The 23,942-nt window shown below is 40.9% G+C and overlaps 1 protein-coding gene across 2 annotated transcripts in view; it reads left to right on the forward strand.

Annotated features, from left to right (window-relative positions):
* Positions 1 to 23,942, forward strand: part of PRPF39 (pre-mRNA processing factor 39) — a 32,193-nt gene that overhangs the window by 7,442 nt on the left and 809 nt on the right. The window contains exons 4-13 of one of the 2 annotated variants that reach the window (XR_014176485.1): positions 316 to 434; positions 1,004 to 1,171; positions 6,068 to 6,236; positions 7,593 to 7,700; positions 9,936 to 10,100; positions 10,422 to 10,548; positions 16,948 to 17,216; positions 20,524 to 20,708; positions 20,994 to 21,180; positions 22,038 to 23,296. Coding sequence is in view for 1 of the 2 variants with exons in the window: in XM_081966917.1 (XP_081823043.1) it covers positions 316 to 434; positions 1,004 to 1,171; positions 6,068 to 6,236; positions 7,593 to 7,700; positions 9,936 to 10,100; positions 10,422 to 10,548; positions 16,948 to 17,216; positions 20,524 to 20,708; positions 20,994 to 21,068; positions 23,185 to 23,296 (1,497 nt within the window). In the remaining variant the exon portion in view is untranslated. The remainder of the gene's footprint in view (positions 1 to 315; positions 435 to 1,003; positions 1,172 to 6,067; positions 6,237 to 7,592; positions 7,701 to 9,935; positions 10,101 to 10,421; positions 10,549 to 16,947; positions 17,217 to 20,523; positions 20,709 to 20,993; positions 21,181 to 22,037; positions 23,297 to 23,942) is intronic. The other variant, XM_081966917.1, reaches the window with a different exon arrangement.

A 23,942-nucleotide genomic window follows, 5' to 3' on the forward strand; every position in this document is an offset into this window, starting at 1 on the left:
TTTATTGCATTTTTGGTCAGACGCTGACTTTGATGCTCTAAAGGGTCTGTGCCCTATGATCTGTACCCCAAAGCCTGCCCACACAGCCTGGTCAGATGCAGGGACTGCTGCGCTTTGAAGATCAAGACTCCGCACGTGGAGATCAGAGCATTGCCATGTTCTAGCCAACCTCCACCCAAATGGTAATGGTAGATTATTTAAACAAAATTCCAGTACATTAGTATTTCGTAAGGTTCACCGGATAACACAGTGTTGCCTCTCTCATATAACCCACCTAGAGGTTCAAAGGATAGCTATTTAATGTTCTCTTTGTAGGTGTATCGGAGAGGACTCCAGGCGATACCTCTTAGCGTTGATCTCTGGATTCATTATATAAATTTCCTCAAAGAAACACTGGATTCCAGTGATGTAGAAACCATTGGGACCATTAGAGGGTAAGTTGGTTGAAAAGAATCTTAATGTGTATATCCTGTGTAGTGGAATTGTACTTAGGGCTGTACTTGATCATATGAAAAGACATCTTAGTATTCGGCCTGAAGGAGAAGCTTGAAATTAGAAATGCCATTTATAGCAGGGTCTTCAGAAACGGATGATGTATAAGGTTGAAGTGTACTTGTTTACTGAAGGCCAGATGGGAGATTTAAAAGTGTGCATGATATATGTGGTTTTCTAAAAATAATAATTAATAGCCTAATATATAGCATCAGATTATAACTCATATTCATGCTTGCCATTGATATCCTGATTGGGCCTGAAAGAAATTCCGAAATACTAAAAGGATTAAATTTGAAGAAAGCTGTCTGTTGTAAGACTACCAATTTTCCAGTCTAAAACAATGTAGGTACTAACTTGTATTCCACTTTAATTAGCTAAAAGGTATTCTGTGCTAACTACTCAAAAACCATGTCTCAGCAGCTTCATTTTTTTCTGAAGAAAATATAGCTAATTTATATGATGTATTTTGTGCTAATGAAAAATTTATTTGATTATGTTTACAATCTAGGACATATGAGCATGCTGTGCTGGCTGCAGGGACAGATTTCCGTTCAGACAAACTCTGGGAAATGTATATCAATTGGGAAAACGAGGAAGGCAACCTGAGAGCAGTGACTACTATATTTGATCGCATTCTTGGGATTCCAACACAGCTATATAGTCATCATTTCCAAAGGTATATGGATTGTAATTGTTTGTGTAGCGTTCCTCTGTTAGTGTTATTGTATGGTACATTTTTTACAATTACATGGCGATATAATCTGACCTACAGAACAAGGCAGAATTCCTTTCCTGAGTGTTTTTGATCAAATGTTGTTGTTATTATTATTATTATTTATACATTATATAATTAATAATTAATTATAAATATAAATATAAATTATATAATTTATATAATTATAAATATAAATAATTATATAATTATACATCAGGAGGGTCCGCAAAATATTAAAATCAAAGCTGAATGCTGGAAACATAATTAAAGACATTAATACATGGGCAGTTCCAGTGATACGCTACTCAGCTGGAATCATCAACTGGACTCTGGCTGAACTGGAAAACTTGGAACGGAAAACATGCAAACTTTTGAATATGTACCATGCTTTACATCCACGAAGTGACATTGTCAGGTTGTACCTGCCAAGAAAAATAGGGGGCAGAGGGCTATTGCAAATCCATCAAACTGTAGAAGAAGAAAAACGAAGTTTGAATGATTATGTGAACCAAAGTACAGAAAAATTGCTGCAGGCTGTGAAAACGGAGAACAGCATAAAAACAACAGAAACAAAGGCAGAATATAAGGAAAAACAGCTGGATAACAGATTAAATAGATGGAAAACCAAAGCTTTGCAGGGATAGCACTTGAAAAACATTGAAGGAAAATGTGATGACAACTTGACATGGACATGTCTTAAGATGGGAACTATCAAGAAAGAAACGAAAGGTTTAATACTGGCTGCTCAAGAACAAGCACTACAAACTAATGTCATGAAAGCGAAGATGCAAAAATCCACTGACAACCCAAACTGCCGACTTTGCAATAACAAAGTCGAAACTGTTTCACATTTAATATGTGAATGCAGCAAAATCACACAAACTAGTTACAAAGCTAGACATGACTGAGTTGCTAAATTAATTCACTGGTCATTATGTAAAAATATGATTTACCTGTATCCAGAAAGTCATGGGAACATAAAGTGGAAAAAGTTATCGAAAATGAGAAGGTGAAGATCTTGTGGGACTTTCGAATACAAACGGATCGTCATTTGGAGCACAACACGCCAGATATCACAGTTGTAGAGGGCCAAAGGGTACAGTTTATTGATATCGCTGTTCCTGGAGATGCCAGAGTAGAAGAAAAAGAACTAGAAAAATAATGAAATATCGCGACCTGGCCATCGAAACTACGCGGCTATGGATGAAGCATGTAACAGCGATACCCATTGTCATCGGGGCACTTGGCACCATGTCCAAGAATTTTACAAGATACATTCACAAATTGCAGCTTCCTGCAATAACAACAGCGGAACTGCAAAAAACTGCTACTCAGAACACCTTATATTTTAAGAAGGTATTTGGTTGATACCTAGGACGCTGGCAGCAAACCGTATCAACCATTAGCACCAGTCACTGGTATTTGTAATGCATTTTTAATGTTCAGTTGGCTGAGTTTCATGTTTAATGAATAAAGTATATAATAATAATAATGATAATAATAATAATAAATGAGCTATGTTTTCACACTGAAGTATTATTGAAACCATTTTTAAAATGCTTTTGTGCTTCTCAAAAAGAGTACTGTTTTACTACTATTACCAAAACAATTTTAAGAACAGTTAAGTAACTGTGTAAGACTTTTGACTCTTTGGTATAGGACCGTGATGGCGAACCTATGGCACGCGTGCCACAAGTGGCACGGGGAGCCATTTGTCAGGGCACGCGAGGCGCTGCCCTGTCAGCTAGCCAGCGCGCATGCGCGTGCTGGCCAGCTGAGTTCACCTTTTTAAAAGCTATTTTTTGCCTTCCCCAGGCTCCAGAGGCTTTATAGGAGCCTGGGGAGGGCGAAAAGAGCCTCCCCCGCCCCCTCCGGAGACTTCAGGGAACGTCCGGAGGCTTCCCTGAAGCCTTCGGAACACTTAAAACCACCCTCCGAGCAACCCGGAAGTGACTTCCAGGTTGCTCGGATGGTCGTTTTAAGCGTTCTGAAGGCTTCAGGGAAGCCTCGGGACGGTCCCTGAACAGGCACGAAACGTGCGTCTCCATCGCCCGGACCCGGATCGCCTCCACCGAGCGGTGCCTCAGGCTCGGCGTCCTTGCACCCGGCCTTCACATCGCTGCCGCCGCCACTGCCACCACCGCTAGGACGGGCTCGGCCGAAGGGAAGTCCGTCAGGCCTCGGCCGCGCCGCCCTCGCCTCCTCCTCCTCTAGCCGCGCCATCGCAAGGATTAAGGTGAAAGGGGGGGGGAACGGGGAAAGCGAAGAGGGCTTTGCATGATTTTTTCGCCTTCCCCAGGCTCCAGAAGCTTTATAGGAGCCTGGGGAGGGCAAAAAGAGCCTCCCCCGCCCCCCCGGAGGCTTCATGGAACGTCCGGAGGCTTCCCTTACTACATCGCAAGGATTAAGGCAAAAGGGGGGGGGGACGGGGAAAGCGAAGGGGGCTTTGTTGTCCTCCTTCTCCTTTCCCCCTCCTCTAGCCGCGCCATCGCAAGGATTAAGGTGAAAGGGGGGACGGGGAAAGCGAAGGGGGCTTTGTTGTCCTCCTTCTCCTCCTCCTTTCCCCCTCCGGCTCGAACGCGGTGCCGGCAGACAGTGAACGAGTCGGAGCCTGCCGACTGGAGGAAGAGGGTGAGAGGCGGGTCCTGTGAATGGCGGCAGCAGCGGCGGCAAAAGTCGTAACTCGGCGGCAGGCCGCCCTGGCTAGGAGACAAAGGAGGGAAAAGGTGGCAGGCAGCCGAGTTGCGACTATTGTCGCCGCTGCTGCCGCCGTTCACAGGACCCGCCTCTTACCCTCTTCCTCCAGTCGGCAGGCTCCGACTCGTTTGCTGCCTGCCGGGCCCCGGCGCCACGTTCGAGCCGGAGGGGGAAAGGAGGAGAAGGAGGACAACAAAGCCCCCTTCGCTTTCCCCGTCCTCCCCCTTTCGCCTTAATCCTTGCGATGGCGCGGGTAGAGGAAGAGGAGGAGGAGGCGAGGGCGGCGCGGCCGAACCCTGACGGACTTCCCTTCGGCCGAGCCCGTCCTAGCGGCGGTGGCGGCGGCAGCGATGTGAAGCCTGAGGCGCCGCGCAGCGGATGCAATCCAGGCCCAGGTGATGGAGACGCACGTCTCGTGCCTGTTCAGGGACCGTCCCGAGGCTTCCCTGAAGCCTTCAGAGCGCTTAAAACGACCATCCGAGCAACCCGGAAGTCACTTCCGGGTTGCTCGGAGGGTGGTTTTAAGTGTTCCGAAGGCTTCAGGGAAGCCTCGGGACGGTCCCTGAAGCCTCTGGAGGGGGCGGGGGGGGGGCTCTTTTCGCCCTCCCCAGGCTCCTATAAAGCCTCTGGAGCCTGGGGAAGGCGAAAAAATCATGCAAAAATGGGCGCGTTGTGCGCGCATGCGCACTAGGGGCGCGTTGCATTATGGGTGCGGCACACCCGCATACGACCCCCCCGCGCTCCCCCCACTTGTGGCACGCGAGCCAAAAAAGGTTCGCCATCGCTGGTATAGGATGTGATGCTAATCCAGGACCACTTAAGTATTTTTGTGTCTGATAAAAAAAATAGCCCATTCTGTCAAAGAAAGCATAAAAAAATATCTATTATCTTGTAATGTATTTTAGTTTCTAATGGAATTTACTTCCAGCAGCCCACATATCAATTTTTGGGCGAGCTCTTGAGAACTTGATAATATTGTTGAAAATGCACCCAACGAGGTTATGCACCCTTTTATGTAATGAGATTGCAGTGGCACTGGGAATAGATTTGGGTGATATTTGCAGTAAATAACATGAGAAAATACGTAGGGTCTCAGGTTGGCCTGACCTATTCTGAAATCTTGTGGAGGGTTAAGTTGTTCTAGACTCAATAGACAGATCTGAAGGACTGATAGAGTGTTATATCCAACTATATTTATCCATCCATAGATTATTGAAATTAATACCTTGCTTTTCTAAGCACTCTCCAATCTCCCCCCAAATATTCTAGCAGATTTGGAAACCTTGTTGGAGAATCAGGCAGAATGAGGAAGGAATGAATAATCTCATTAAATAAATGGATATTACACTACATCTATCCCACATAATTCATTGTTTATTATTAAAACTTACATTATATATGACACTGATATTTAAATTTGCCAGCATGTTAAAGAACATACATGTGTTAATTTTCTAAAATACTTCTACATGGTCAGTTGTGCAGCTGCATCTTTCCCTAACATGGCATATTGCAGTTAATACCATACCAGTTGAGCAAAATTAGAATTATAATTCAACACATGATAGCTTCATTTAGGAAAAGTTGCTATAAAGCTATATGCAGAAACCAATGATGTATTCAGTCTTGTGAGTAACCTGTTAAACTTCTCTTTAATGTTTTCTGATTTAAATATTTTTTTCTCTGTCCATTTCAATTGCATTCTATATTCTTGGAACTCCAAGGCATTCATGTTCAATTAGCGGCTCCTGGTAACTTTGGTTGCCTATAGTTAAAACACCAAATGAGTCCAATTACTTCATTTTGTAGCTCAGGTAGAAGAAATAAATCTTTGCAGTCTGGAAGATGTAAAATCAATTATTTTCATAGATTAAAAAAAGCCCCTTGAGATTTCAGAGCTGTTTCATTGAGGTATAAGTTTGACTTGCTTTATTTTTACCTGTTCACAACTGTGCATGAACCTCTGGAGTGTGTATAGTAAGCTTGCAATAGCTAATATTTCACCTTGACTCCGGTATTACCTGTTCACAACTGTGCATGAACCTCTGGAGTGTGTATAGTAAGCTTGCAATAGCTAATATTTCACCTTGACTCCGGTATTACGTAGAAGTGAACAAAATAGTAAGTTTTCTGCTCCTTGTTTTTGTTGATATATTACAGATTCAAAGATCATGTACAGAATAATCTGCCTCGAGACATTCTTACTACTGAACAATTTATTCAGCTGCGTAGAGAACTTGCTTCCACTGCCAATAATCATAATGGGGAGGATGAACCATCTGGTGATAACCAACCTTCTGGAATTGAAGATATTACTGACCCTGCTAAAGTAAGAAATCAGCATTTTTGAATAAGTTTGCAGTTTGGAATGTACAGTAGACAATTTCTCTGGGCCTAGCAGTTTTTTTATAATTTAGTCAGCTGTTTGGAAATGTTTTTGTTGAAAGTGCTATTAAAAGTTGTGTTCAGAAAATTGTTTCTGTACAGAAACACCAATGTATGTGCATTTACTCATACATTCTGTGTTCTTTTCATTGGATGTTTCTGAAATGTCATGTAATGATTTTAGAGTCCTGCTTTAGTGCACAATCTTTTAAGCAGGTTGTCATTTTCCCACATATTTATATAGAAACTTATCAATTGCAAACACTAGTGTAGAAATAGTTCAGGGAAATATTTCTAAACAGTTCCATTGTTCTGGTAAACTAGTTCAGGTAGCTGTATTTAACACACTCATACAACTAAAATTCTGTAAGCTAATAATTCTGCCTAGTTTGGTACTTTTATTTGAAAGTTTCCAAGTACCTTTAGGTGGAGGTATGCACCTCCTATGCTTACGTGTCACTTACTTTCTATGGGATACTTTCTATTAATGAAGGGGGTCTGACAATTCGCCACAGCCAACTTGCCGTAGCCAACACCAATATCAAAGAAATGGTGGAATAGAATCATTAAAGAAAATATTTTTTATTTATTTTGAATAATTAAATTGATTTGTTGAATTGGCCAGGGTAAGTTGGCTCTGGCAATTTGTCCCATTCTGGGTGGAAGGGTGTACTGATTTTACTGTACTGTTTTCTTTCTTCCTATTGGATTAATTGTTGTAAAACTACAGGATAATTTTTGATCAGCAGAACATCTGAAACCTGATAGTTTGTTCCAAGTTCAAAACATCTTCCCCATCTTTTTGCATACCTCTGTTTCAGATATTGCAGTAAAATATTAATATGGTATATTGAATAAACTATATGAAGCTGAGTTTCCAAAACATGTAAAGCCATAAAACCATGGTTTACCGTTTATAGCAACATACTTAAGACCGAAAAGAAAGAAACCACAATTTGTTTCGCTATTAGTATATTTTAGCCACAGACAAATGGTCTAGCACAATACTATCAAGTTAACTATTCTTTAGGATACTTAAGAATAGGTGTTTCCATTCTATGTGTGGTTGGGTATTTTGATAAAGGCTGTAGGACTAGATTGTTAGTTTTAGAGGTTTTGTTCATATTAAACTCTAATATATACCAGCAGTTCTATTGGAATACATCATAGTCACAGTACCACTAGAATAGTTTCTTTTATTATTATTACTCCCATCCAAGTAGGTACTTGTTTCAGAAATGCCTAATAAAAATGCCTCCTTGCCTGAATTGTATTAATGCTCTTCCAATGTCTGGTTTAGCTTATCACTGAAATAGAAAACATGCGTCACAGAATCATTGAAATTCATCAAGAAATATTCAATCACAATGAACATGAAGTTAGCAAGCGGTGGACTTTTGAAGAAGGGGTAAGTTCATTTGAATAATCTTGTCAAAGTTGAGGGTTCATACAATTTCTGTCATGGCATTGTATAAAAGCCTCCCTCTAGAAATTAGGCTGCCCCCTTGCTAGTGGCTTTGCAGAAGCTTTAAAGAGTTGCAGGTTTTTCTGTTTTTGTTTTGTACACATCAGTGAAAACAATGTCATGCTATTTAATTGATGGGACATTGCCTTGGCTCTTCCATTTGCTTGGCATATTTCAATGGTACATTCGTACATGGTACATTGACAATTTTATAAAGAAAGTTGCCAGCTGCATGTTTGTGGCTTTATAAAACAATATCTGACCATTGCTAATTAACAAACCTGCCAACTTTTATGAGAACATTGAATATATATTTTGGTTGCCCAAAGTTGAATGTACTTTAAACTTCATTTGAAACAGAGCACAGAGGAAAAATAATATCTGTTCTTATTTTGCAAAATTAGAAGTTACAGCTGGATAGTAAAGAAATACTGTGTCCTCATTCACACTCCTTTCTCAGTATTTTAAGAAAATACAGGACTTTTCCAAGTTTTCATATGTTCCTTTAGGCCAATTTTTCAGTCTTTATTCCATAGAAATGCATTTGTACTAGAATCCCAAGCAAAATGGCATTTAGTACAGTATAGACCTAAAATGTATGGAGGTAGAGTCATCAGACAGGGATAGCTCTTCTGCTGATAAGAACTATAGTAAGAGAAGTTAGAAATCAGTTTCCCATGTAAGGGATCCCTTACCCACCTATCAATCAGTTCAGCACATGCTCATCTGTTTTCCAGTGCTAGAAAACTAAAATGCTATCATTTTAGGGTCACTTCAAGCATTTAATTAAAGATTGAGTATTTGTTGGAAGAGCATACATCTTTGCTCATTTTCTACTGCTTGCAATTTATCGTATGTGATTTCATATAACCACAAAGGCCCCAATGTGATTTTTCTCCCTTAAAATGTTGTCTATCATATAGGACATATTTCAGATAGGAATAAGATCATGCCTGCACAGAGGGTTGGATTAGAAGACTTCCAAGGTCCCTTCCAACTCTTATTCTGTTATCCCTGGCATCTTCAGCCCTAGTAGTATGTTTTTTTCAAGGTCATTACGCCTGTAGCTTCTTGCATAAATTTTGCTTGAAGACATGCTTGGAGTTTCAAAGTGTCAATTGAATGTGATTCATTCATTGCGGTCTTCATGATCCTTCAAAATGGGCGAGTCAGAACAAATAAATACTATAAATAATTTTCAGTAATCTAGGTGTAGTTCCAGATCCTTTTGTACTCCCTTTAGCTTCTTGCAGTCAGCACATATTAATGAATGGCTTTACAGTAAAGACAAGTTTGTATTCTTGAATCATTATACTTTATTATTTTAATATTTCATTAAAAAATTATATCCTTAAATGTCCAATAATTTTCTGTTCTTTTTCCTCATAACTATGTGTGCTAAGTTACTAAGCAAGCATGTTTTATTTATTTGATATGTCGTTGCATGCTGCTTTTCATTTAATTCAAGGAAGAAGAGAATTCTGACTTTCAGAATATTTGGCTAGATCAGAGTAAGCACAAAACAAGATAAAGAGGATTTTGGGCATACATTGTCTTGTAGAAGGGATCTTCTTTTTTTTCTAAAGGACTGGAATTTTTATTCCTTGCCATCATACACAATATTCTGAAAGTTTAGTGCTTCTTTAGACTTAATGGTTTTGTTGCATCTATACAGACCTTTTTATTTCTGAGTGACTTCCTTGCTTCTCTACAAGCTGTTTCTTTTGCTTAACTGATTATATTCTTACAACTGACCACCTTACGAATGCTTACAGTCTACTAGTGAAAAACAACAAATGTCCAGGAGCCAATGTTCACTTTACACAATATGTTTTTTTTTATTCTTGTTCTTCCTTTATTTTTAAAAAGATATATTCAAATTGGATATATTTGGTTAGGATATGTTCAACAAACAAAATGGGTTTATTTGAGGATAATATAAAAAAATATGAAAGTAATAATTTAAAGAAAATATTAAATTTATGTGCTCCCTGATTCCCAGAGGGGGTAATTTAAAGCAACAAGCGACAAAGAATAAAGATGTCAAGAATGACCAAAGCCTAGTTGGGATCAAAATAAATATGGTTTGCTGAGATAATTCAGCTTCTTAATAACTATAATGAGCACAATGTAAAATGAAGTGTGTTTTCATGACTTCCCATGTCATGTCCATTTCAGATAAAACGACCTTATTTTCATGTTAAACCTCTGGAGAAAACACAGCTGAAGAACTGGAAGGAGTATTTGGACTTTGAGATTGAGAATGGAACTCATGAACGAGTAGTGGTTCTTTTTGAGCGTTGCGTGATCTCCTGTGCTCTCTATGAAGAATTCTGGATCAAGGTAAGGGGTGTTTCTCCTATGCCAGTTCTACTCTTTGCAAACATTGATGATCAGTGACTAACCTTCTGTACTCTTGTTTGAATGTTGTTCATGTATAACTATATCTGTTGCATTAGGAGATGGTCTGCTTGCAACCAGATTTGACAGCTGCATATGCCAACTTCGTTGCCTCTCTTCGTCCTTCCTTACAGAAACTAGTCTAATGGTTCAATAAAGGTGCTGAGTGGGTTTAAAACACAAGAATTTTATAGTTCTCTCAAGTATTTAGCAACCCAGAGTAAGCTGGGAATCATTCAGTCTCTGCTCTGTCTTCAAATGCAGTATGCCAAGTATATGGAGAACCACAGCATTGAAGGGGTGAGGCACGTATACAGCCGGGCCTGCACGATACACCTCTCGAAGAAACCGATGGTGCACTTGCTCTGGGCTGCTTTTGAAGAACAGCAAGGTGAGGAGTAGCTGCTGACCATATAGGTCTCTCTTGAAATGACTCATTCATCCTTTTAGCATACTATCCATCTCCCCTTTCTTTGCATGTTTCTACATAATATTATCTTGTCTCACAAACCTTTTTATCAAAGTTTCTTGTTTTTGATCAGCATCAATTAAATTAATCATAAGGCCAGGTTATCTGTGTGGCTGCCTTCCCTAAGGACATCTACCCATCCTACCAGGTTAAATGGAGTGAGCACACACTCCTAGACCCTTTCTTTAAACATTGTTATCTGATGGAGCTAGGAAGTATGCCTTTTCTGTGCCAGCCCCTGCCCTAAGACACCCCCTTCTCCCTGAAGTTTGGCAGGCTTTATTCCTTAGTCTAAAGCACTAAAGACCTGGCTTTTTCCCTAAGTAGCCGTGATAAGACAAGGTTATTCAAGTTATCAGCCATTATTTGTAATCGCTGCTCATCAGCTGCCCTAAATGAAATAAATGTCTCTATCTTCTTTAAACTTGGTATACTGAAAAAAGTTCAGGGAGAGTTTAAAATCTTTAATTTCTACTATGCTGTCAAGTAATTATTTCCCCCTTGTTTTTTTCATGCCAGCAGGACCAAAAGATTTCCTACAGATAGTAAATTGTACTTATTGCTCCTCAGCATATTGAACCAACTATAAGGTTGCAAGGGGAATTTTCTGCTATAGTTCCGTTTGCTTTTTTAAATCTTTTAAGGGCCCCATTAGTGGATGCTTAAGCATCTATCTTAGAGACTATGATTTCAAAAGATGGAGATTATGTACACATTGTGACAAACATAATGATCCATGTTCTCAAGGGCTGGTGCTTTAATAATCAAGGTTACAGCTACCACTTCTCTCTGACAGTAATTCCATGGTCCAAACACCTTCTAAAACACAACTCTATAGAACTATTGATTACTGTCAAAGTCTTGCATCCACCATTCAGACTAAATGTGGCCAAGGAGCCAGGTTTATTCAGATTTGAGCTAGTTATAACTGCCCATCTGGAAATAAACAGTTCTTTTAGACTTTAGATTGTGATTCAGTCTCCATCCAGACCACTCTGGCCTCCCATGGAGCATCAATATTGAAGCTCCTTGAAATCACCTGGCACATTTTCTGCCAAAGAGAAGAGGAAGTGGCACAAAGATCATTTCTTTAGATACTGGCCTTTTTTGTAAATGGATATTGATTATCTAGCATGTTACATCATAGATTTCAGTGGTAGATTGGATCCTTTCAGATTCTCAGGATTAACAACTGTTCATATCCCCACAACTAGTGTATTGGCCTTTCCAACCCCTCTGCTTAGTAAATGCATTTGTTGGAAAATGGCTTTTCTCATGGCCATAAATTCAAACAGATTTTTCTCTAATCCATGAGCCTCGATAGAGATCCCACATTCACGTCCAGGTTATAGTATATCCTGCAGAGCTTCTTCCTCTAAATCTTCTGTGCTATCACAGAAGCAGTATTACAGGTTGTATTAATTGATACAGAACATTTCTGTCCCCAGCAATCTAAAACTCATAGGGTTATCAGTGCATGTAACATAGATGTTTGTGTGGATAAGATTATCACTCCTGCTGTCAAGCAAAACTAAGCATTTAATAGTGAGTGCCATACCATGTGCATGAACCACACAAGTGGCAAGAAAATAGGGGCAGTCAGGCATAACACAGGTTATGTAGACAGTAAACAGAAGGTCAATCAAAATGGACTCAAATGTCTATACACCAATGCACAGAGTATGAGGAATAAACAGGGTGAATTAGAAATTCAAGTAAATGAGGGCAGATACGAGATTGTTGCCATTACAGAAACTTGGTGGGATGAAACCCACAAATGGAACATACAGCTAGAAGGATTTAAATTATTTAAAAGAAATAGACCAAATAAAAGAGGAGGTGGAGTTGCACTATACATAAGAAAGAACTACATCTTTACAGAAATAGAGCACAATAATGATGAAAACTATCTTAAATGCATTTGGGTCAATATTAAAGGTTGTGTGTGTGTGGGGGGAATGACTTTGCCATAGGTCTATACTACAGGCCACCCAACCAAGCAGAGGAAGTAGATGAACTTTTTGCTAGTCAGCTAACTAAGGTATGTAGGAAGCACACCACAATAGTAGTGGGGGATTTTAACTACCCCAACATCAACTGGGAAACAAACTGCACCAAGTCGAAGATCCAACAGGTTCCTAACGAACCTACCAGACAACTTTGTTTCCCAAAAAGTAGAGAAGGGAACGAGAGGATCGGCCATATTAGACTTAATTCTCATTAACAGAGAGGAAATGATAGAAGATGTTGAAGCCACAGGAACCCTGGGGGCAAGTGACCATGCAATATTGAAATTCAACATGCAAACACAAGTAATAGAACAAAGTCAAACTAGAGTCTTGGATTTTAAGAAAGCTAATTTCAATAAACTTAGAGAGAGCTTGGGAAGAATTCCATGGATGAGAATCCTCAAGGGGAAAACAACTCAAGCTTGGGAAATTTTTAAAATTAGATTACAAAAGCTCAGTCTAGCACAATATCAATGAAGAAGAAAAATAACAGCTCCCAAAAGAAACCAGCATGGCTACATAAAGAACTCTCTGACAAATTGAAAGACAAAAAAGTTAAATATAAAAAGCGGAAAGAGGGGGACATAACTAAGGCAGAATATCAGCAAATAGCCCGAGCCTGTAAAGATGAAGTAAGGAAAGCTAAGGCTCACAATGAAGAAAGGCTTGCCACAAAAGTAAAAAAAAATAACAAAAAAAGCTTCTTCCAACATGTTAAAAACAAGAAAAAGGTTAAGGAAACAATTGGTCCATTGCTGGGAGAAAGTGGCAAGAAGGTGACAAGCAACAGGGAGAAAGCAGAACTATTTAACTCATGTTTTGCATCTGTCTTTACACAAAGGGATGAAACAGTCCAACCTATCAAAAACAGCACCACAAAAATCAGATTAGGAACACAAATTGAAATAGGGAAGAAAATGGTAAGTGAGCACCTGTCTACCCTAGACAAGTTCAAATCACCAGGACCGGACGGATTACACCCCAGGGTCCTGAAGGAATTGGCAGATGAGATCTTAGAACCACTAAACTATATCTTTCAGAGATCCTGGAGCACCGGGGAACTGCCAGAGAACTGGAAAAGAGCTGATGTGTTCCCATCTTCAAAAAAGGGGGAAAAATAGATCCAGGAAGCTATAGACCTATCAGCCTGACCTCAATACCAGGAAAGATTCTGGAAAAGATAATCAAGCAACGAATTAGCGAACACCTAGAAGTAAACAAAGTAATAGCCAAAAGCCAACATGGGTTTGTCAAAAACAGATCATACTAAACTAATCTTATTGCATTCTTTGACAAAGTGACAAAATTAGTGGACCAGAGGAATGCCGTCGATATAGTTTACTTGGACTTCAGTAAGGCTTTTGATAAGGTAGACCATAACCTACTACTAGATAAAGTAGAAGAATGTGGGTTGGACAGCATCACCACCAGATGGATTCGTAACTGGCTGACCAACCGCACTCAACGTGTAGTGCTCAATGGAACTGCATCTACATGGAGGGAAGTATGCAGTGGAGTACCCCAAGGCTCTGTTTTAGGCCCAGTACTCTTCAACATCTTCATCAATGATTTGGATGAGGGAATAAATGGGGAACTCATCAAATTTGCAGATGACACCAAGCTGGCAGGAATAGCCAACACTCCAGAAGACAGGCTTAAGATACAGAAGGATCTTGACAAACTTGAACATTGGGCACTATCTAATAAAATGAAATTCAATGGTGAAAAGAGTAAGGTTCTACATTTAGTCAAGAAAAACGAAATGCACAGGTACAGTATATGGTACCTTGCTCAACAGTAGTAATTGTGAAAGGGATCTTGGAATCCTAGTGGACAACCATTTAAATATGAGCCAGCAGTGTGCAGCAGCTGCCAAAAAAGCCAACACAGTTTTAGGCTACATAAACAGAGGGATAGAATGAAGATCACATGAAGTGTTAATACCACTTTATAATGTCTTGGTAAGGCCACACTTGGAATACTGCATTCAGTTCTGGTCACCACGATGTAAAAAAGATGTGGAGACTCTAGAAAGTGCAGAGAAGAGCAACAAAGATGATTAGGGGACTGGAGACTAAAACATGAAGAACGGTTGCAGGACCTGGGTATGTCTAGTTTAATAGAAAGAAGAGCTAGGGGAGACAGGATAGCAGTGTTCCAATATCTCAGGAATTGCCACAAAGAAGAGGGAGTCAAACTATTCTCCAAGGCACCTGAGGGTAGAACGAGAAGCAATGGGTGGAAACTAATGAAGGAGAGAAGCAACTTAGAATTGAGGAGAAATTTCCTGACAATTAGAACAATTAATCAGTGGAACAGCTTGCCTCCAGAAGTTGTGAATGCCCCAACACTTCAAGTTTTTAAGAAGATGTTGGATATCCATTTGTCTGAAACGGTATGGGGTTTCCTGCCTAGGCGGGGGGGGGGGGTTGGACTAGAAGACCTCCAAGGTCCCTTCCAACTCTGCTATTGTATTGTATTTTATATCTGGAAAGCAGTCAGACTCTGCCTCAAAAGAACTAAGGACTGGCACCATCATTCCAGTCACTTGTCTTTGTTTATAAGGTACCCTCTGTGACTACAAGGTGAACCTGAACCTGATTAGCTTATTGATAAAAGGTGGCCCCAATGGGTGATTCCACAAGAAATGTAGCTAGTTGTTGTTTTTTTCAATCAAGATGCTACTGAACAACATATGCAGGTTGGCAAGATGGTCCTCCATCAATTCCTTATTGAGACCCTGCAGATTTAGTTCATAAAGCTCAGCTGAAACCTCCTATGAAACTAATTCTATGTGAAACAGAAGCAAATTCCAATTTCTGCTCCACAAGTACCATATTTTTGGACTATAAGATGCACCTAGATTTCGAAGAGGAAAATAAGCAAAAAAATAATTTTGGGCCTCTGCGCATCCAGTTTTTGCCGTCCCTGGCCCCCAGGAGCACTGCAGGCCTCCCAAACCCTCTGCGTGTCCCGTTTTCAGCCTCTAGGAACCCCCCATGTTTCCCTTTTTGGCCCAGGAGCACTCTGCAGGCCTCCCAAACTCTTCACGCGTCCTGTTGTTGCCAAAATTTTTTGGCAACATTAGGACACAGGGGATCGGGGGGAGGGTGTCGGGAGGCCAAAAACGGGCGTATTTGGTGTATAAGACATTATACAGACATTTCCACTCACTTTTTTTGGGGGGGGGGGAAGTGCGTCTTACAGTCCCAAAAAAATCGGTAGATCCCAATTTTGGACAATTATCTGGGAAGTTCTACTTAAGGCTGCTCTTCAGACAATGTAGGAAAATGGAACATGGAACTTACTGAATGAGACCATCTTTTCTGTTTTTGGAATCTATTCTTCCCTTAAGAAGAATGTTTCTCCTGTTTGCTTGCCAGTATTTAAACTCAGGATGTGGGAGATCCTAGTGAAACTTGGTTGAACTCTTAAACTAAATAGGATCAGTATGGCTGGATGGAGAGTAATCTGGAAATTTCAGGACTTTTGGTTAGGTTATAAAGTTATAAACACATTATAGGATACAGTAGCAGAAAACTACTTTTGTCACCATTGCCAAAAAAAGTTTAAGATGCACTCACTAGGAATCAACTTAGCTTAAAAGACATTTTCTTTAAATTTGTTACAACTTGCTCTCTATTATTTTCAACATTCGGTGCAAGAAAAAAAATTATTCCCGGAGCCAATGGGAAGAACAACTTAGGCAAAGATATACCCTTCAGGGTAGAAAAAGTTCCGTAGAAAATTCACTTCCCCATTGCTTGTTAGAAGGTCACAAAAGGTCACATGACCCCCGCACACTGTAACTGTCATAGCTGCATCCCAGTTGCCAGATGTCTAAATTTCGGTATCGTGGCTACATGGATGCCACAATCATCATGTGAAAAACAGTCATAAGTCACTTTTTTCAGCGCTGTTGTAATTTCGAATGATCAATAAATGAATGGTTGTAAGTTGTGACCTACCTGTACTTGGTTACTTAAAATTCTGCTCCAGTTAAGACTATTTCTGTAAATTAGGTTTTTGAAACTAACAAATGAAGTGAGGTTCTGTATTCAAGCTTAATTGGAGTACTCATTGCTTCCTTTATTTGTGTATCTTCTTTCTGAACCCCTCTGTGGCTCTGTAAAGCAGAGATTCTTGACTGTTGAAAATCCACCTAATATGCATTGTATAATATCCTCCATCAAGAGTAAAAAAAAAAAGGGCAAAGTGTAATCTTGATGTTGAGATGGAGAGATATCCTAAAATATTTGATGGGCTCGTGTCAATTTGCAGTTCCAAGGCCATGCATCCTCTCTATTTTTAGGGAATATCAATGAAGCCAGAAGAATTCTGAAGATCTTTGAGGAGAATGTTTCAGGATTGGCCATGATTCGTTTACGAAGAGTTAGTTTAGAACGGAGACATGGAAACATGGAGGAAGCTGAACACCTCCTTCAGGAAGCTGTGAAAAATGCCAAATCAAACTATGAAGCCTCTTTCTTTGCTGTAAAGCTTGCTCGACACCTTTTCAAAATCCAGAAGAGTCTTCCAAAAGCCAGGAAAGTTCTTTTGGAAGCCATTGATAGAGACAGGGTATGTAATTTCCCAACTGTTCATTTGTATGTCTTAGGAGGAAGTCATTATAGCTGGCAACTCTGATGATTCCTTTAAACTCTGCAATGCGTGTAGCTGCAGTATGGAGACAACAGTCCCTCTAACCTGATGTTGCTTGGCTTACCATTTGTCTGGTTTCTCCCTAAATTTCAAGGTTTCCTTCCCCCAAAAAGTATTCTGGCATGGGAATTACCTGGCATTGAAAGCATAGTGATGCCATATCTTGGTAGTATAATGTGGCCCAAAATGGTACATCACTGTACCTGAACTGATTGTGTTCAAAAGAAGCAATGACGATTTCAAGATAAAAATGCAACTCTACATACCGGGTTTCCACGTAAATAAGACAGGGTCTTATTTTCTTTTTACACACAAAATATGGCTTGGGACTTATGAGGGGAGGGTTTATTGTTTTGGGGTTGCCTGGCGGCTTTTCTCTTACGAGTGGGCTCCCAAAGAGCCGGGCACAGCCTCATGGGTGAATGGCTGTGTTGTGCTGTCGCAGCAGCGCAACAGCAGCCGTAAAGCGACCACGCTCACGAGCAGCCACCCAGCAAACCCCTTTCCAGCTGGGCACAGCGCCATTCACTGACCTGGGGTATCGCCAAAACAGCCTCATGTTTGGCCAAGCCGCGTGAGCGCCTGTTTGCCGGCGCCTGGCTCCTGCAGCTTGGCGCCTTCAAAATGCCAGTGAATGGCACTCTGCACAGCTGGAGAGGGGGGATTGCATGAGCAGCTGTTCTGCTCTTGCGCATCCCAGCCTTACGATGTCCTGGCCCAGCTCTCCCTGCAGAGCCAGGGCACCTCCGCTGCCACCGCCATCCCAGCATGGCTTTCTCGGTGGCTTCCAAACAGTCTTCCGGCAGTGGCTGCTCTGGGCGTATGCTCTATGGTTGTGGGCTAGCTGCCGGCAGAGCGTATAACCATAGAGCGTACGCCCAGAGCGGCCACTGCCGTAAGACTCCGTTTCGAAGCCGCAGAAAAAGCAATGCGGCGGCGGTGGCTGCAGCGGAAGTCCCCTGGCTCTGCCGAGAGAGCTAGGCCAGGGCATCGTGAGGCTGGAAGGCACCCGAGCGACAGCGTAACAGCCGCTCACGCAATCCTTCTCCAGCCGTGCAGAGCGCCATTCACTGGCATTTCGAAGGCGCCAAGTCACGAGAGCTGGGAGGCGGCGAACAGATGCTCAGGTGGCTTGGCGATACCCCATGGTCAGTGAATAGCGCTGTGCCCGGCTGGAAAGGGGGTTTGCTGGGTGGCTGCTGTGCCCGGCTTTTTGGGAGCCTGCTCGCAAGAGAGCAGCCGCCCGGCAACTCCCCTCTTCAGCTGGGCATAGTGCTGCTCACCAACCTAGCGGTATCCTGAAGGCACCAAGCAATGCGACCACCTCCCCACCCCCCCCACCCCCCCGTTCCCGCGGCTTGGCACCTTCAGTATACTGCTAGGTTGGTGATCGGCGCTCTGCCTGGTCGGAGGTGGGGGGTTGTCCAGGGGGCTTATTTGCGGGGGCGGGCTTATATTTTTGCCCACCAGAAAAATGTGGCATGGCCTTATCAGGACATGTCATATTTTCAGGGAAACATGGTAGTATAGCAGGAAATGTTTTGAGAGAGCAGGACACAGTGGTGGAATACGACCGGAGGGCCCGCCCACCTGCTGTCACCTGTATTTGAGCCAATCGGGGCTTTTGCATACATGCACGGAGCGTACGACGCCTGCACAACACACAGCATTTCATTCAGATGTTACAATACATGTTGCCATGTATGGACAAAACATAAGCTTCCAAGGACCTGTATTTTCAGTATGTACCATGTTTTGATTTTGAGAGCAGCATGGTGGCTTAATGGTGAAAATTCTCGCCTCCCACTCAGAAGGCTGAGAGTTCAATTGTAGATGGCAGCAGATTTTTCTCTACTACTATGCAATAAATAAATAAATAAATAAATCTAATGCAAACTCCACATAGGCAGCAGAGCATCCAACCAGTAAATGCTCAGTTCTATCCAGTCACCTTTAACTTTATCCTGAATACAGGGTTGTAAAAAGGGAGGTTTTTTAAAAAAAGTTTTGATTATGGTGCCAAGACATCAACCAGTTCTTGCAAGTGTACATTTATAATGAATAAAGAATTTCTGCAATAGTATGCTTTCTCTTAGTGAACTACTGTATATTCTGAGTTGAGTCATTTAATTTTCTAGGTATTGTAAAATTGGTGATAATTTCTTCAATGGAAGTAGGATAGAGGGCTTGTTGTGATACGTATTCCCAAAGGATTGGCTCAGTTGTCAAGAAACATTCCTACTATTAAGACACCTAATATTTTGGCCTCAGGTTGTTACTGTAATTTTGAAACCTGTTGCAAAAAGGATATTTGTGCAGTGCTCCCACAAAGCTGTCTTCTTGCACTGTATCCTCTAATAATTTCATTAAGTAAGTAGCGTAGGGCTGCATAAACTTTATCTGCCTCTCTGTTGTTTTGTTGGCGTCTGATCCGTCTCTTTCCTTATACTGGAGAAACTGAACTAGGAAATCTGCTTTTTGTGTAAAATGTGAATTAAGCAGGAAGTCTTCAGGAACATAGCAGGCATTTTGACATACAGTTCCCCATCACAGCTAATGGATTTGCATACCTCAGAGACTTAGGCTGAGTTCATATATATAAGCTATGGTATACTGAAAAACCATACTGAGTTTATATATGGTTAAGTTGAAAATCATGGTTGTAACCTACACCTAGTTTTACATAGCACAAAATATGGCCCAAATTTGTAAAAATTTGGAGGGCCTGGAAGAACTGTTCAATAAAAATCATTGAAAACCATTTCTGGGTATTCAAGATGACCTATTTTTTGCCATTCTTTTTTCCTTGTTTTATTATTGTATTGGTTTTGGATATATATATTTAATCCATAAACTGCCAGACTTGTTGGGAATTGGGCAGCATAGAAATTTAATTAATACTTGATAAGATTGATAAGATTTATGAACTCAAGCCATGTTTTCAATTTCTGTACATTCTGTCAATTTCAGAGTTGTGGAATCATTTCAAAATGAAATGAACAACACAATACTGAGTTACTCAAGATTCTCATTCATACATATTAAGCCAGAATTTAAATCATGCTTTCAGGTTTATTGCCAAAGTTTGTTATCTGATGTACATTTAGAAATTTGAGGAAACCTGTAGATTAAGCATAATTGTTAAAATACAAACCAGGCCATTCACAATGGTACGTTAACACGTGGGAATTTACATTGACCTTAATTTATATTGCTTTTTGTACAGGATAATCCAAAACTGTATCTCAATTTGTTGGAAATCGAGTACAGTGGGGATCTAAAGCAGAATGAGGAGAACATCATTTTGTGTTTTGACAGCGCTATCAATGGAACATTGCCTATAAAAATTAGGATTATATTTTCTCAGCGCAAAGTGGAATTTCTTGAAGATTTTGGCCTGGATGTGAACAAGTAAGATTTATTTTTAGTGATTGCAGCCTTTGATTTTTGGGTTAATGAATGGTTTGACGCCTACAAGAGATCAAGATGATCAAGCTCAATCTTTATACATTCTCCCAGAAATTCCAATCCTAAAATTTTTCCATTTTACTCTGACTATAATAGTACTTTCAAAAACCAGCTGTATAGACAGAAAGTTAAAGCAGTATATGGAACACCAGTGTTGGGAGTTATGTTTGTTGCAGAATATGTCTGGAGTAGGAATCTCAGTTTCCCTTTTTTCTTTGCTTTTCATAGGCTTTTGGATGCTTATGAAGAACATCAAACCCTTCTAAAGGAACAAGAATGCTTAAAAAGAAAAGCAGAGAATGGGTACAAGTATTTTCTTTCTAGCTACGAGTTCTGGATTGCTTTTTTAAACATAGCTGTTATTTCCTGTTATAGTTTTAGAACCTTACTAATGTCACTACATGTCTGAGCTAATTAATCTGAGCAACTTGGGCGTCCTCCTTGACGATCGGCTGACCTTAGAAGATCACGTGGCGACCGTGGCAAGGGGGGCGTTCCTCCAGGTTCGCCTCGTGCGCCAGTTGCGGCCCCTTTTGGACCGGGAGGCCTTGCGCACAGTCACTCACGCGCTGGTGACGTCCCGCCTGGACTACTGTAACGCTCTCTACATGGGGCTCCCCTTGAGGTGCGCTCGGAGACTGCAGTTGGTCCAGAATGCAGCCGCGCGGGTTATTATGGGGAGATCGAGATTCTCCCATATAACACCTATCCTGCGCGAGCTGCACTGGCTTCCTGTGGCCTACCGGGTGCGCTTCAAGGTACTGGTTACCATCTTCAAAGCGCTCCATGGCACAGGGCCTAGTTACCTGCGGGATCGCGTCCTGCCCCATACATCCCTGCGACCCACTCGCTCACACAGGGAGGGGCTACTCCGGGTGCCGTCCTCTAGAGAGTGCCTGGGGACGGTGCCCAGGAGTAGGGCCTTCTCTGTGGTGGGCCCTACCCTTTGGAATGACCTCCCCCCAGACATCCGGACAACAACCGATCTTCGCTCCTTCCGTATGAAGCTGAAGACCTACCTGTTTTGTCAAGCCGGCCTGGCATAACGTTACTATCTTGCCACCCCAGGTCATTTTACAATGGGAAATTTTGTTTTTAATATTTTTGGGGTTTTAAACTTTGTAAGTATGCTTATTTATGGACTTATTTTTACCTCCTCTGCACGATTTTATGGTGCTATCTTGATTATTGCTCTGTACGTCGCCCCGAGTCCCTGTGGGGAGAGGGGGCGACTAATAAGTTCAATAAAATAAATAAATAATAATAAATAAATAAATGTAAATGAAATATATATTGAGAGGAATTGTGCACAGATGGTCCTTGAGTTATGACAATGGAGCCTGCCCATCATGGTTATAACTTGGTGATGGTTATAAAACAAGTTGGTCACATGAATGACCAGATTTGATTTTTTGCAGCAATCATTAAAGCAAAACAATGGTTTTCTATGGTGTGGTTTTGCTGAAAACTGAAAATGCTTGTTTTTGACAAAGCTGCTGTAAAATGTAGTATGACTGCAGGACGCTGCAAATGGCTGTAAATGTAGCTGGTTGCCCAGCAAGTGTAGTCAACTGACCACAGGTGTGGAGCACTGTCAGAAATTTGAATCTAGGTTGTAAATAGCCCGTAGGTAGGTCACTTGGATCTAAGTGACCTGTTGTAAGTCAAGGACTGTCTTATCATATTTTCAGAAAACGAGCAAGAAAAATACTCTTTTCCTTGATGCAATCACAGATATTGCTATAATCATTTTAATGAATAGAACACTTTACACTTTAAAGATATTTTTACTTAAGCAAATAATTGTATAGGTAGTAGTAAAATGTATTTGCATGCCCTTTACATACACAATCTTTAATTCCGTTGAAGGAAAAATAATAATTGGGACTTCTTTGCAGATGTTATTTAAGATTAAACAGGAAACTCAAAAGGCCTCCCATAATCTCTGCAACTGAATTGGTAAAAATGATCTATTTTCTTGAAGAACATTAAAGAAAGTTTGTTTTAACCCATACATCCATTTAAGACTTTAAATGTTGCATGATGTATTTAATGTACAAAGTTTATGTGTAGTGTGGGATATTGAATTCCAGTCCTCAGTTTAAATTTCATTATTCAGTAATTCTGTAACACTCTGGAGAAACTTTGAATGTTGTGCCAAATAAACCTCACCATCTTTCTACTCGAGATTGAGGGAAGGCCCCTGAAAAAGGCTTCAATGCTGAACTCCGCATTTGGCACCCTCCACTTAGAGGTTATATTTTGATTAAGTGACTGTGCTTTTCAGTTTACAATAGGAAATGTATGGCCAAGTTCAACATGCAGGAAAGTATAGCATTTCCTCATTGGGGGGAAAAAAAATCAAAAATTCCTGCAAGGGTCTTTCTTTGTAAAGAAGTGACACAAACTATTTTTGCAGCTGTGAAGAACCAGATGAGAAACGAGTTCACAGTGATGATGTGTCTGGACAAGTAGCAGATGGAGATATGCAAGCAAATCAGGCAGCCTACAACTACAATGCCTGGTATCAGGTGAGCATCCTTTATCTGGAAGTTTTTTTGACTAAATACTTAAATTCTGCCTGTTTCCCTGCAACTGAAATTATTTAATTTTAAAAATGTAGCCCAGATTAATAATACTTCAAGAGTGGGTCTATATACCTTAGTACATGCTTTGCAATAATTGAGGGCTTCCAAATCCAGCCTGCAAGGATATATATGACCAATAGATGGCCACAAAGAGGGTTTGTATCAGATGGCTGCCATCTGTGGCTCCCTGGAGATTTACATCCCAGTTGTGGTAGTAATCCTTGTTCAGCAATCATTCATTCAGCAGCCTTTCAAAGTAGCAGCAATTCTGAATGAGGGGACTTGAAACCATTCCTTCTGGTTGCACTTTGGATACTTGACAACTAGCATGCAGTTGTCATGGCTGCAGCATCCCAAGGTCATGTGATTGTCATCTGCAATCTTCATTGCCAGTTTCCAACAAACTCAATGGGGAAACTTACAGTAGGTCACAAACGGGAATCCTGGGATGCTGTGACTGCACGATTCACATAACAATGGCAACTGGAACTGCCATCGTGACATCAGCTTTATCAAGTGAGTTGTCAAAATCTCAAATTACCTTATTAAGAAAGGGCTATCTGTATTTTATACCTTGAGAATTTTGGTT

Source organism: Natrix helvetica (genome assembly GCF_964273705.1).
Source record: "Natrix helvetica genome assembly, chromosome: 1".
Classification (NCBI taxonomy): domain Eukaryota; kingdom Metazoa; phylum Chordata; class Lepidosauria; order Squamata; family Natricidae; genus Natrix; species Natrix helvetica.